This window comes from Tiliqua scincoides, chromosome 7 (assembly GCF_035046505.1).
Source record: "Tiliqua scincoides isolate rTilSci1 chromosome 7, rTilSci1.hap2, whole genome shotgun sequence".
NCBI lineage: Eukaryota > Metazoa > Chordata > Lepidosauria > Squamata > Scincidae > Tiliqua > Tiliqua scincoides.
In genome coordinates, this window is record NC_089827.1 from 4,802,828 (window position 1) to 4,817,495 (window position 14,668).

The 14,668-nt window shown below is 43.5% G+C and overlaps 1 protein-coding gene across 2 annotated transcripts; it reads left to right on the top strand.

Annotated features, from left to right (window-relative positions):
• Positions 1-1,571: 1,571 nt before the first annotated feature.
• On the top strand, positions 1,572-13,046 carry GTSE1 (G2 and S-phase expressed 1). 2 transcript variants are annotated; one of them, XM_066634097.1, is made up of 12 exons: positions 1,572-1,704; positions 5,243-5,325; positions 6,714-6,771; positions 6,853-7,462; positions 7,998-8,168; positions 8,808-8,943; positions 9,378-9,695; positions 9,789-9,861; positions 10,464-10,712; positions 11,380-11,566; positions 12,148-12,276; positions 12,637-13,046. In XM_066634097.1, exons 2-12 carry the CDS (start codon positions 5,250-5,252, stop codon positions 12,718-12,720), a joined length of 2,091 nt encoding a protein of 696 aa, XP_066490194.1. In that variant the 5' UTR covers positions 1,572-1,704; positions 5,243-5,249; the 3' UTR covers positions 12,721-13,046. The 2 variants fall into 2 exon arrangements, with proteins under 2 accessions (XP_066490194.1, XP_066490195.1); XM_066634098.1 differs by lacking the exon at positions 10,464-10,712.
• Positions 13,047-14,668: the final 1,622 nt, after the last annotated feature.

Here is a 14,668-nt window from a genome sequence, read left to right on the forward strand (position 1 = left end):
GGACATTTGCGTGTGGTTTTTTGTGTGTGACCCAGTCATTTGCACCCTGGGCAACACAAGACAAGACAAGACCCTTGTATCTTGTTGCCACTGCCTTGCATCTGTCATTTAAAGATAGGTTGCAGTCATCATGATGGACTTTTCCATATATCAGGCCACTTTTCCTCTAAAGACATCTAGGCCAGGTGCCATCATCACATCTTGTAGCAAGGAGTTTCACAGATTAGTTATGTCTGTCTAATTAGGGCAGGAGGTCTGGTCTAGAGGATAGAGCCTGGGTTAGCCCAAAGATAAGATCTGAAGGTCGCCGGTTTGAGGCCACCAGCAGCTCTGTGAATGATGAGACCTTGAAGCAGCTGACAAGCTGAGCGGAGTTATTCTACCTGCTCTTTGGTGTGAGCGAAGAAGTGTCTTGGCTGCCCACTTCCAGTAAGAGATGAAGGAGCTGCTTGTCAGCCAGTGTGGGAGGCAACTGGGGCCAGAAGGGATACCAGACCCTGAAAGATCTATCTGAAATGTTGTGCGGTTCTTGAAAGACAGAACCTTTCTGTTATTGTAAAAATCCCCTCGGAGATTTAGAGATAGCCTGCTTGCGTGGACTGCCTTGAATAAAGTCAGAGGAGTAATCCGATGACCAGAAAGTCGGTATATAAATACCAGTATTGTTGTTGTTGTTGTTGTTGTTGTTGTTGTTAGTCATGGGTAGACAAGCTGTACTTTTCCATTCTAACTTTTTGAGCGTTATTTTAACCTTTTTCTTTTTAGTTTACGATCCTGTAAAAATTACACCGAACACAGAGTGCTGTAACAAAACAGTGTTATAAAAAGCAGTTTTCTTGGCTGAATTACCATATACTGTACTACTTTTTACTGTCCTATATGAGTGGTGCATTGTTAAGCAGAAGGTCATTAAGTGGTGGACGTCTGTCTGTCTAGAAATGAATGAATGCTTGAATCAGAAACCATTTATTTAGCACCGTAAACTCATTTGCAAAGCACTTTTTTGCTGAACACCCTATTCTTAAGAGAATATAAATTTTCTGTGAACCTTTATAAAATAAATCTAAATCTAACTAAATATACTCTTCCTCAGGCAGCAGCACGTGGGCCAAGCTGGCCCAGGCCCATGCAACGGGCACCCACGCAAGCAAAGCAGCTGTCACTCCTAGGAAGGAAGCAGCAACCTAGTTGCAAAAAGGCATGACTGTATCTTGCAACTGGGCACCGACCGCTCTGTCTCTCACTCTCTATCGCCTACTCGGCCATAGAGGTGGGAACACCTTCCATCCTGTTTCCTGCTTCTTTGGTGTTCCTAGAGCGGCCGGGAAGACGCAGCGATTGGGAGGAGCGTTCCTCCGCGAAAGAGCGTCAGACTGCAACTCCCATAAGGCATTGCGCTCTGGAATGGCTCAGGGGGCGGGGTTTTCTGTATGCCTTCACACAATTCGCTATAGGCTGCGAGCGGCGTTTAAATCAGCCAATGAGAAGGCGCCGACTCAGGCTGCGGGGCGGGCGAGGCCATTTCAAATGTGACTGCGGGTCTGTCTGGGGCTTTCTCCAGGAGGCGGACCTGGAGGGTGGCTCGACGGGGAGTCTGGCTGGCGCTGGGCGAGTGAGGAGGGCGTCCAGTGGCCGCACCCGCGGTGGCTGCTGCTTCTGGCCTTGAAAGTCCTTGACGCGTGTACACTCTGCACGTGTGAACGGGTCAGAAGATGCGGGTTAGCGGGACCTTACAGCCTGGAGTGTTTGGGTGGCGTGTGTGGGCGGGCGCCGCGCTCCTCGTGCTGGGAGTTCACTGGCTCTCCAGAAAGAGAGATGGTGATATGTGTCTTGGGTATCCTGTGGCAGGGAGTTCCACAGGCTAATGACATGCTGCTGACATCTTTTGCCTGTCCTAACTCTCCCAACACGCATCCTGGGTGTTGCCAACACAAGCCTTGGGGAGAGTTTGGGCAGACAAAAGAAAATATTTCTTTACCCAGTGGGTGGTTAGTCTGTGGAACTCCTTGCCACAGAGTGTGGTGATGGCATCTGGCCCAGATGCCTGTATCCCTGCTAAGCATTCTGGCACTGCCTCTTTGTCTTGTGTTCTTATGTGTGTCATTAGCCTGTGGAACTCCTTGCCACAGGGTGTGGTGATGGCATCTGGCCCAGATGCCTGTATCCCTGCTAAGCATTCTGGCACTGCCTCTTTGTCTTGTGTTCTTGTGCGTGTCATTAGCCTGTGGAACTCATTGCCACAATATGTGGTGATGGCACTTGCCCTAGATGCCTTATGAGGAAGGGCTGTAGTGTTTGGGGCTCTTTGGTCTAGAAAGAAGGTGCTTGAGACATATAAAATTATGCAGGGGAAGGATAGAGGGTTGCTCTTTTCCCTCTTACACAACAGCAGAACCAGGGGACAGCCACTAAAATTGAGCTCACTAACTCTTTAAAAAGAGACATATGTCTGGAAGCCTTGCTTGTTGATTATGGGAATGGGCTGGTTCAGTTGCCTTGGTGGTGGGGGAAACTGACTCTGCACATGCTCAGAGGATATTATTGTACTGCTCCTTACAATACAGTACTGTACTTTGCAACATGGACAACATGTTTTAAAAGCTGCACCTGCCAAAATTCCCTCTTCTGTACAATGGTTAAAGGTTGTTGGCAACCTTCAGTCTCGAAAGACTATGGTATCGCGCTCTGAATGGTGGTTCTGGAACAGCGTCTAGTGTGGCTGAAAAGGCCAATTTGGGAGTGACAATCCCTTCCACACTGGGAGCAAGTGCAGTCTGTCCCTGGTCTGTCTCCCTGGCTATGGGCCTTCCTTCTTTGCCTCTTAGCCTCAGACTGTTGGCCAAGTGTCTCTTCAAACTGGGAAAGGCCATGCTGCACAGCCTGCCTCCAAGTGGGCCGCTCACAGGCGAGGGTTTCCCACTTGTTGAGGTCCACTCCTAAGGCCTTCAGATCCCTCTTGCAGATGTCCTTGTATCGCAGCTGTGGTCTACCTGTAGGGCGCTTTCCCTGCACGAGTTCTCCATAGAGGAGATCCTTTGGGATCCGGCCATCATCCATTCTCATGACATGACCAAGCCAACGCAGGCGTCTGTTTCAGCAGTGCATACATGCTAGGAATTCCAGCACATTCCAGGACTGTGTTGTTTGGAACTTTGTCCTGCCAGGTGATGCTGAGAATGCGTCGGAGGCAGCGCATGTGGAAAGCATTCAGTTTCCTCTCCTGTTGTGAGCGAAGAGTCCGTGACTTGCTGCAGTACAGAAGTGTACTCAGGACGCAAGCTCTGTAGACCTGGATCTTGGTATGTTCCGTCATACCGGTTAAAGGTATCTGCACTCTCTGCCCTCCATGGTATCTGGTTACCATACACTAATACACACAGAGACTTAGCTCTTCATTGAGGACTAGTCCATTGAGAAGGCTAAAGTCCCTAGGCCTCCAAACACAGCACCCCTTACACTCCTACAACAGTGCAGAGACCCCATCTCACACACGCAGATGTAAGTGACAAAGGGGGTCAGAGTGCAGATACCTTTAACCATTGTATAGAAGAGGGTATGTTGGTGGGTGCTGCTTTCTAAACCTTCCATGCTGAGCTACGCAAGCCAAAATTTCCTCTTCTATATATTGGTTAAAGGTAGAAGCACTCTGTCTAACTGGTCACCCTGCCTCTGTCACGGCAATATGCCTGGCTTATTAATTGTGGGAATAGGCTGCAGTTGCTATGATTGGGGGCAGGGGTGAAATCAACTCTGCGTATGCTCAGAGGAGATTGTTGTTTGTCTGGTTAGAGACCGCAGCGTGTGTGAAGGTAAAAAATGGGCGGATGTCAAACCAGAGCCTTCTTGAGCTTGTGGATTTATTTTGGGTGGTGAAAAATGTAAATAAACTATATCGCACATGCGACTGCACGCAAAACCTAAATAAACAGAAATCAAAGAGAAATAAGCATAAGAACATCAATGCATGTTATGGAAGGCAGTGTGGAATTGATGGATGGAATTCAATAAGTGTTCAGTTGCTGTCTTTTCTGTGTTTTTAAGTGATTTGAATTTTGTGGCCAGGCTCATGTTAGCGAAGCTGACAGCAGGGCTGATGTAAATCTGTTTTCCAGTTGTTTGAAGCTGACAAACAACTGCACGTGTGCAGGCATTATAAAATCAAAGGTGTTGCTGTATGTGGGGCACACTCCCATGGATCCACTTGGGGATGATCTGCCCCCGTTAGGAATTTTTCTCTGTGATTTGTGGCTGCCTAGAAGTCTTCAGTGCTGTGAAAATCTAGATGTGTGGTGACTATATAGATTTTTATAGCTCCATGTAGAGTTGGAATAATCTGTCATTGTGGGACTTGAAAGTGCCATAAATTGTATAGCAGCCTTTTCCCTTATGTTTTAAAATGCTTTCTATTCTGACAAGGAAGCCTTGTCTTACAAAGTTAAAAATACCCAAACAATTTAAACACTCAAAGCAAGAAGAAAAACAGACGGTCCAAAGCATCAGACCATCAGCATATTTAAGAAGTCAACAGCCTTTTAAAAAAATAAATACCTGTCTTCCTCCTCCCCAGGGGCTGGGTGGTAGTGAGGTTGCTCCTATAGGCTCTTTACAGAGAAGGAACTGACTCTTATGTGTTTACCAAACCTGCCTGATACCTCATAAGCTGTGGAGGAATGGGAAGAGACGGATGGATGGATGGTGCAAGCAAGGACTACCTGTGTGTGCTTGCATGCTTGGGCCAGTTTGTCACTGATCCTGTGCAAAGAAGCACACACACAAAAAATCTGGGGGTACAAAGAAAACAAACTAGACTGATAATCGCTTGAACATCTAGATCAGGGGTGCTCATACTTTTTTGGCTCAAGAGCTACTTTGAAACCCAGCAAGGCCCGGAGATCTACCAGAGTTTTTTTTACAATGTTCACGCCATCATAACATATAACATTTATGTGTACAGTGTATGTTGGTGTACCTTGAGCCCCACTGAGTATAACAGGACTTACTCCTGAGTAGACATGCCTAGGATTAGGCTGTGAGGCTGCAATCCTAGCCACACTTACCTGGGAGTAAGCCCCATTGAGTACAATGGGCCTTACTCCCGGCGTTTCCTCCCAGAGGCACCTGAAGGGGGGGGGGTTGCCACTCCGTGATCTACTCATTTTGCTTCGCGATCTACCTATTGAGCACCCCTGATCTAGATATTTTATTATTAAGTGTCGTGTCTGTTTTGTTAACTGTTTTGTAGTTATACTATGGAAGAAAGAAAAACAAGCTTGCCTTCAGAAGAGAAAATGTCAGAAGTCAAACTCAATGAGTGTGTGAAGGATGGTAGGTGGTTAAACGTCATTAAAGAGATGAGTTGTTATGCTACATTAATTGTTGTGGGATTGGTCTGAAATTAAGTTGGGTTTGCTCAACAGGGTGGTAGAAATGCTTCATTAGACAAGTAACTGGTGGGTATTCATAGGTATTGTCAGTCCTGTGCCCAAGTGATAGGCCTCTGCATCCCGCCTGCCTTGGTCAATCTACACATCCAGCCCCCAGTCCGTTTCTAACAGTGAGTAGATGCTTGGCTGGGCTGGGGTCAGAGGTTGGTAGGGTTGAGGCCACATGCCCATCAGAACCAGGCTGAACCAGTGTGTCCAGTGCAGGGCTTTTCTCCAGAAACCTGGTGCCAATACTTTGCCTGGAAAAAGCTTAAAATCACTGGTGCCGGTGAGCCAGATCACTTGCTGTAGGCCATTGTCACTGCTAGTTAAGTCACACTTGCTTTTCCTATTCTTGACCCTCCTACTGTTTCTAGTGAACCACCATATGTCGTATCTTTTTAGCCTGATATATTTTTAAGTACCAGCTGAGGAGGGTTACAAAAAGTAGAGGTGTAAGAATAAATATTTCTTATAACTACATAATTTGTTTACAAACTTGCTTGTAAAGAATGGGGGAGGGGGGGCAGCTTCCTATCCTATGCTTGTTCAAGGATTTTAATATTGTAATTTCATAGCCATTATTTAAGAGTTGGCTCTTGGCTGACCTCTGTCATCATCCTCATCACTGATATATATCATATATGTGGTGTTCCAATTCTACTGTTGGCTATGAACAGGCACCAAAAGCTCTACAGTGGATTAAGTGAATTGCTAAATGGGAATAACAGCAGAATAATGGCGGTTTTGACTGTTCTCTATTAAAGTGATTACTTTGATGTTTGGTCTCAGTGATATGTTAACATAATCGCCATCAAGCCATTGATTTTAGAACTAATGTAATGCTCTGATCATAAGATTGTCATTGGCTGTAAATGTGCTTTCACTTGGCCAGTTCATTGCATGTGAGCTTGCTGTACAAATAGTCTGTGCTAGTGTCAACTACCTGCTTTGTGTGTGGGGGTGGGGGAATATGAATGCAGCCTGCTTCTCCCAGTCTTGATAGATGTGGGGATCCAATAATTAGACCTGTGTACATGCTTGGTTTCATAAGGGGATAGGTCCCTATAGCCTTGATCCAATCACAGATAATCCTTTCTGGATTGGGGCATTTGTTCTACCTAAGATGTATTAGAATTATGATTTTTGGTAGAATGAAAGGATGTGTTACTAAGAATACCAGCCGGCGCTTCAGTGTGGGCAAAAAGGGTTATGGTATCATCTGAACTAGAGAGGAATGTTGGTTATGATTATCATAATGGCAACCAATGCTGTACTATTTAATTTCAGATGTTCCCCTGTTATCAGATGAGAAATTTGACTTCAATCTTTCGCTGTCTCCTGCAAGGTAAGTGAAGTCTTCAAAGCAAAGTGTGTTTTTTAAAGAGCAAAGGATTGGCAGGTGTCTGACTTGTGGTCTGTCTTCTAGTGAGCAAGAGGATGAAGTTTTTATTGGACCGATGGGCCATAAAGAGAAATGCATTGCTGTGTCCCTTGAAGCCTGTGAAGCAGCGGAAGACAAAGCTCCACTCTCTGTGGAGGAACTGACTTGGAGCCCACTGGCTGGGGAGAAATTTGTGGAAATCTTCAAAGAGGCTCACTTGGTGGCACTTCAGTTGCAAAGCGGAAGCAAAACAAAAAGGGAGGGCGCCTGGCTGCTTGACGAACGCAAAGAGGAGATCGTGGAAACATTTGTGCAAGAATCTAAGTTGAAGCTGAAAATTTTTGAGAGGGGCATAGATACGGAAAAAAAACCCCAAGCAGTTAAAAGGGAAACTTACTGTGTGTGGGAAAGCCCACTTTGTCAACTGCCACCTTCACTTCAGACTCCGAATTCACAGCTCCCTGTTGCAGGAATGGATAACCTGCATTCTCCCCAAATGCCTATAAATGCTTCTAGTCCTCTTGCAACGGATAGATCAACCAAAATAGCTGTGGTGCCTGCAACACAAGCACACGGTGACAAAAACAATACAAAGATGAGCCGGCTGCAACCTATGAAAACCTCTAGGAATGGCAGCCACACAGCTGTGGAACAGGTAAAGATTTTCCCCTCTGGATATGCTTGGAGAAATAAGCAGGAATCCTGTGACATATCCTGCTGGTTCTCATTTGAGCTTACTGAGAAATGTGTGTTTTGTTCTCTTTTTTAGCATTCTTGAGAACAGGACAAATGGCTGCATGCGGCTGGTTTTGTGGAATGAAACAGTTTTTGTTTAGCCTGAATATAGAAAATAATTCAGACAGAATTTCTGACTCTGATAGCTAAAGTGAAATGAATCTGAGTTTTCTATAGCTGATTCAGATTCATTTCATAAAATTATGGTGCTCTTGAGTTCAGAGACTTATAGCTGATGTCCAACACTAAATTGGAATTACTAAATACAACTTAGGGGGCTAATATATAAATAGTTATACACTTAAAGTTCTACTTGTGAATAGCCCTCTTTGGTGAAGCTTTGGTCTAACTTGGGGAGCTCTTAGAACTGGCTTGTGAATAGATATAAGGCTAGTCAAATTAATGGACTGAGATTTTATATCCAGTTATGACATTTTTAAATCTGACTCTTACAGACAAAACGAGGAAGGCTTCCCAGTCCTTCCAGCAGAAAGGACTTGAACAGTACGGGGTCATCGGAAGACTTGCTCTCTGACAAATCAAGCATTACTTCACATGTTGGAGACTCATCATTCTGTAGCAGTTCATCGGTGCGTGTCAACAGAACCCTTTCTACGCCTAGTAAGGTATGTGCTTTTAAGTGCAACCCCTAGCTCATATTATTGGTAGCATCTGAGATATTTAATTCCAATACTTTATTAAACTTGTGGAATTGAGGTAGTGGTCCTTGGAAGTCTGTTTCCTTTTGTAAAGAGAGGGAATAGGCTTAGCAAAGAATCCATTGCTAAGTAGAAGTAGAACATAATATAGAATGGACTTGTATCTAATTTGGTTGCTTGCTAAGCAAGATGACTTCAGTATGCCGCTAGAGGGAAGCAGGTTCTTCCCCGAAATTCATACATCTGAAAGAATTATCCAGGGAATGTTTGTTTTAAAGCTCATAACCACTAATCTAGATGCAGGTAACCTCTAATTGAAACAAACTCCCCTAACATTATTGCAGGAGCATTTGAATTGGCTATGCTTCCATGCGATTGCAACTGAATCATTTCTTTACCCTCAGCATGTTGAGACAGCAGCTCTGGGCATGTCACATTGGTTCTATAATTCAGTATCCTTATTAGGATAAGGTTCTAGAAATTACAAAGAAGTTAACTCCATATCTATAGCTTGTGCTATGTAAATAATGCATGATGCATCAATCATGTAGGGGTCTGTTGGGTGTTCTTACCAGACACTCTTTAGGGATCCTAATGTCTTCACAGGTGGGGATAAAGATGACACAACTGAAACTTCCTAGTAATGTGCGCATGCAAAGGGACACGTCGTCGTCATCCTCGCTTTCCAGCATGAACTCTAGTTTGAATTCCAGTCAGTCCATTTCTCCAAAAACAGGCAAAGGTAACAGTTTTAAGGTTACAAGTCATAACTGACTAGGTCAGTGGTGTTCAACATTTTTCGTGCCATGACCCTAATAAAGAAAGGAAACTGGGGACCCACCGCCAATCCCGCTTCCCTCCCAGGACCTGATCTGCCCATGGTTGCCCCATGGCCACTGCTCTCTTCCACTCTTTTCTCTCTCCAAACCCACCCCTTTGGCTTTACTTATTCTTCACCCTGCAATTGAGTGAAGTTTGTGTGTATGTATTTTGCTGTTATCCTTGTCTTGTGTCTTCCCTCCCTCCATTTCCCTGCGGTGTTTGGCATTCAGAATATAAATTCCTTGGAGCAGGGACCCACCAACCCTCTCCTTGCTTGTGCAATACTGTAAAGCACTAGGTAGACTAATGGTGCTATTTTAAAAGTGACTGATTTAAATTTCGCTCATCTTCCAGCTGCAAGTGTTGGTCCAAAAGCTTCTGCAAACAGCTCCAGGCTCTCCTCTGGTCCAAGCAAGATCTCTGTGGTTAGACCTATGAGGGTGTCATCTGTGCAAGCTTCCCATTCTGATATGTCTGGCAAACAGCCTACCAGTGCTTCTAAAGGCAATGCTTCTGTGAATGCACCCAAATGTAAAACTACATTTTCAGCTAAGAGTTCAGAGCTCAGTCTTCAGAAGTCGTTGCAGAAAAGCATTTTGGAAAATCGAAGAAGTTCCACACCCACAAGCAAAACAATGCTGCCACTGTCAACAAAGGAAGTTAAAAGCACTGGTATGTGATGGGGAATAAGGACTGACTAGAGGGCTTAAATTTTCTAATGCTTATGCTTGAAAGGCTGAAGTAACTGGGAATTGTTTCTCTTAGGTGTATCTTCCGAAAATGCCACAGCCAAAGTATTACAACCAATTGGGTTATTGTCATCTGTCAATATTGGAAGGTAATATTCTGTCACTGTATGCACTGGTTTTTGTTTGCAAGCCTATATTCACCTCCTTTGAAACCACTTTGTAGGCACACAAAAGTTTCCAGATGGTTGAGAGCTGTGTTTAGGAAACTTGCAGCCTTTTACTTGATAAGAGGCCCCTAGCTGCTTCATACTTCTTACACCTATGGTAAAGAGAACAGAGATGAAGGTGTCTCTGATATCAGCAGTTGTAGATGCATTTTTCCCCCCCATCAGATTTGCTTGGTAAGAGGAAGAGGAACCACACTGCTGGTTTAAATGGTCACGTAGCAGTCAACACTTCACAGTGTAGTTTAGTTGTATGTTTTGTGATGGAGATAACACATGATCACTGTTTGCACGTAACTGACGGAGGGATAGGAAATGGCATGTTTACTGCTAAATCTCTAGTTTGCCTTTGATTCCCCACTTTTGAAAGGGAGTGCATGATTTATGCCAACCATGATTTGAATTCTAACACAAACCATGGTTTGAGCCTACGGATGCATAGGCAAACTTTTACAGCTGTTCATCTGCTTCACTGATTTATTGGTACTTTATGCTTAAACTAACATCACTCTTGCCTGTCTTTCTAGTAATGTAGCATTCAGCTCACCTACCAAACAATCAGAAGGTGAGACTATGTCAAACTCCTGTTCTGTTGTAAAGTCTACTTCATGGACTCCAGCCAGTATAAAGCATTCTGCATTGCCTACCCGCACTGGTCATCGAATCTCAGGAATTCCAGTGACACCCAAAACTCTGCCCAGATTAATGTCGTCTATGGATGCTATGCCTGCCCGTCGAGCCTGTAGTGTATCTTCTAAAAAGTCCCTACAAATTAGGTAAACATCCCAAAAGCCCAACAATACAATGGAGTATATTTTTCTCAAATGAATTCTTTTGGTCTTGCCAATCCCTTAGTCTCTAGCTTTCACTGAAATCAAACAGAAGTCCAATTTTGGGTGGAGCTTTAGTGCCACTGGTTTAGCTGCTCTGGAATCCAGTTAAAACTTGGGCAGATTTTTCATAAGGCCAATTTGGAAGACCTTAAAATGGGAATTCTGTAATCCATGAGTAACTTTTGTTAAATCAAATGGATAAGCTGGTTAGACTTTTGAAAGACCCCTTTAGTGATTTGGATAGCAAAATTCTTTTTTGGAGGTAAAGGGCCATGTTATGTTAAGAAATGCCTGTAAAATGTCTTGTACATGTGACAACAAACTATATAGTTGTACTAATGCATGTACAAGTAGGGGAGAACATGCATTTGCCACACTGCAATCTAGAAGACCATGCGATGAATGGAAATGAGGATAGTTTTCTATTTTGTGTATATCCATTTGAAAATATCTACAGACTTGAATCTTATGGAGCAGCTTAATAATGTCAACTTGTGTCTTGCTAGAATGTTTAGAACTTGAGGAATTGCAAATTAAGTAGATTAGGTTTGCTTTTAGAACTCAACCATTCTTATTTTGGAGAGTGTCCACTTCTTATTACTTTCTTTAGTTCTAAATGGACGAAGGAGAACAAGACCCGGTTCACCTCTAGCTCATCCTCTTCAGCAGAAGGAGACTTGTCTTGGCCACAAGTTGTACCTCTTGCACTTGATTTTTCTCTAGAAAAGACTTCTCTAGAAAAAGAACAAGATTGGACTGCAGAACAAAAACCTGCAGAAGAAACACAAGTTAAGGAGGTAGGTTGCACTTTCTTATCTTCTTGTAAACTACCATTTCTAAACTGGGTGAAAAAATCCAAAGCATCTTCAGAAGTTATAGCTGCAAACACAGCATCAATTGAAAACAAATGTTGCTAGCACCCTCTAGTGTGTCTCCATCTTAATGACAATTCTTTCCAGGAAGGTGGCATATCATTGAACTTCAATAAAGCTATAGTGTTGATGGTTCTAGCATTTTAGGTTTATGCTCAGCAGTTTTGTACCTTGTAGAAATTAATCTAAATTATGGCTATGGAGAACCAGCAATAATGCAGGTTTTGAAGATTACTACAATAAATTGGTGCAATTATTGATCTTAGGCTTGTGTAGCTTTCAGAAAAATGTATATGGGATCATCCAAGTACAGTATGCATAATTAACTGAACCTAACTTGGGAGTGGTCAAAGCTAAATATTGTGGGCATTCATAGAAAAATAGTGGCTGTCATCTAATATCTGCTTCTGAACTAATGCTGTTTTGAACCAGCACTTTATTTTGGTAAACACAGTAATTGATCATATAACTGAAACACTGTCTCTTTCTCTGCCTTCTCCAACCAGGGCATACTGATAGACACTGAAATAAATAAAATGCCAGCTGTTAACCAGGAATGTGAAAACAAGCCTCTCATTGACTTCTTTAACACCCCGGAAATTATTAAAGTTCCACCATTAAAACCTACAGGACAGGTAAGCTGCACCCCTATTTCCAACTACTGCTGCTGGCCTCCCTGGGTGGCTTTCGGAATTAATTTTAGATTAGTTCAGGGGTTCCCAAAGCGTGTGTGGCAACACATCCAGAAACTTAGCCAGGAGGTCCTGACTCTGATTATATTGCATTAGCCAACTAATGTCAGGCCCCAAAGCATTCCTGATTGCCATACATTACTATCAGATTTATTAGTTAGAAGATTCTTGATATCACATGAGAACAAATTAACTGACAGCCTGATTTTGTGTTCAGAAGAGAGTTCAATAGGCATACTTTCAAATAAGTGTGCTTTGGGGTTGCAGCTTAGACAAATGTCTAACACTTTTTTCTTTTTTTAGCTAATTGATCTGAGTTCACCGCTTATCAGTCTTAGTCCTGAAGGAAATAAAGAGAACCTGGATTCTCCTCTTCTGAAGTTCTGATCTCCTGCACCAAACTCTTTATCTCTAAACTTGGAAGTTGATTTTTCTGTGTTCATAGCAACTATTCACTTTTAATATACCATAGAAATATATTTTTAGATAATTACATGAAATCTAATCCCAGCATTTGTGGGATTAAACCTTGATGTGGTGTTGCTCAGGTAATGGGAAAGATAGTATTTAATTTTTTATTTAATTTCTACTTGAGAATTGTGGTTTCTGTAGCAAATGGCTTGTTCTGTTAAAATATACTTGCTATTGCTAGAAGGGTGTGTTTTTAAAACGAAAGTTCAGTGTTTTGTCAAATGTCAGAGACTACAATAAAGTTGTGCACTTGTCAATTTTTTTGTATAATCAATGTATTCTAAGAGCATTTATGAATGCCAGTCTACAGTTTAGATACCTGCTGAAACATTTAATCCAATTTGCAGTTCAAAATCTGAGCAAATTGACTATTTGAGCACAAATGGTTCACCAACAAATTGTCATGCTATGGTTGTCTCCTGTTTACATTGCCCATGTCATAAGGCAAAATTGCTTTGTTTGCAGTAATATAGCTGGTGCTGAATAGAGAACAAATTGAAAAGCTTTTATACATGTGGTATTACATAAACTCTGCAATCAAGTGTGGATGTGAAAGTGAGGGAGACACTTTTACTAAACATCTATGAGTGAAAGCAAGAACTGACAAATTTATTCCAGAAGAATAAACAAATGGTAGGGATTTAGGGATAGGAAGATTACTCTCCTATACAATGTTTTTTTCCAAGGGAGATTTCTCATAATCTTAACCTCCCCTAATCTCAGTGATTTGTGGAGTAGCCATTTTCAGCTGCTGTGCCATGGCACACTGGTGTGCTGTGAATGGTCCACAGATGTGCCACTGGAGTTTGGGGGAGGTCATTTATTTGTAGGGCCACTGGGGGATGTGAGCCCCCTGCCAGCAGCATGGTGCGCCTTGTCAATGGTAAAAAACTGATGGTGTGCCTCGACAATTTTAGTTCCTTGTCAGTGTTAAGAGTGGATAGAGAAATGCACTTTTCCCTCTCGCATAACACCAGAACCAGGGGACATCCATGAAAGTTGAGTGGTGGGAGAGTTAGGACAGACAGAAGAAAATATTTCTTTACCCACGTGTAATTAGTTTGGCAAGGAGTTCCACAGGAAGCAGTGATAGGTCCCTTTGGGGAGAAGGGCTGGATATATAAATAAAGTTCATTGTGTGGAAGCCTTTAAGCGGGGATTGGACAAATTTCTGGAGGAAAAGTTCATCACAGGTTACAAGTTGTAGTAGGTATACACAAGGTCTTGGGGCTAGAGGTAGGCTGCCTCTGATTGCCACATGCAGGGGAGGGCACTGGGATGCAGGTTGTGTCTGTTGGCTTTGTGCTCCCCGAAGCAGTTGGTGGGCCACTGTGAGAGCCAGGAAGCTGAACTAATGGCCCTTGGCCTGACCGAGCGAGGCTCTTATGAAACTAGACTAGATGGTCTTGCTGATCGAGCAGGGCTCTTACGAAGCTGGACTAGATGCGACTTTGGCCTGATCCAGTGCGGCTCTTCTGATATGTATTGCTGCCAAGCATTCTGACACCACCTCTTTGCCTTATGTTCTCGTGTGTTTCCTTAGCCCGTACAACTCTTTGTCACAGGAGATGTGATGGCTTCTTGGGGCAGGAGGGGGCCATGGTGAGACTCTGCATGCTGGGCTAGTTGGGGCTCTGGCCTGCTCCAGCAGGCTCTCCCTCTGTCCTTGGGCATTCCTGCTCACCTCTCTGGCACTACTTGGCCTTATGTTCTCATGCGTGTCATGAGCCTGTGGAACCCCTTGCCACAGGAGGTGGTGATGGCTTCTTGTGGGCTCCTGGGGCAGACTTTGCCAGAGGGGGCGCTCTATCAGACCTCCTTTGCAGGGCTTTAGGCCCAGAAGCCACACCAGATCCTGTGGCAG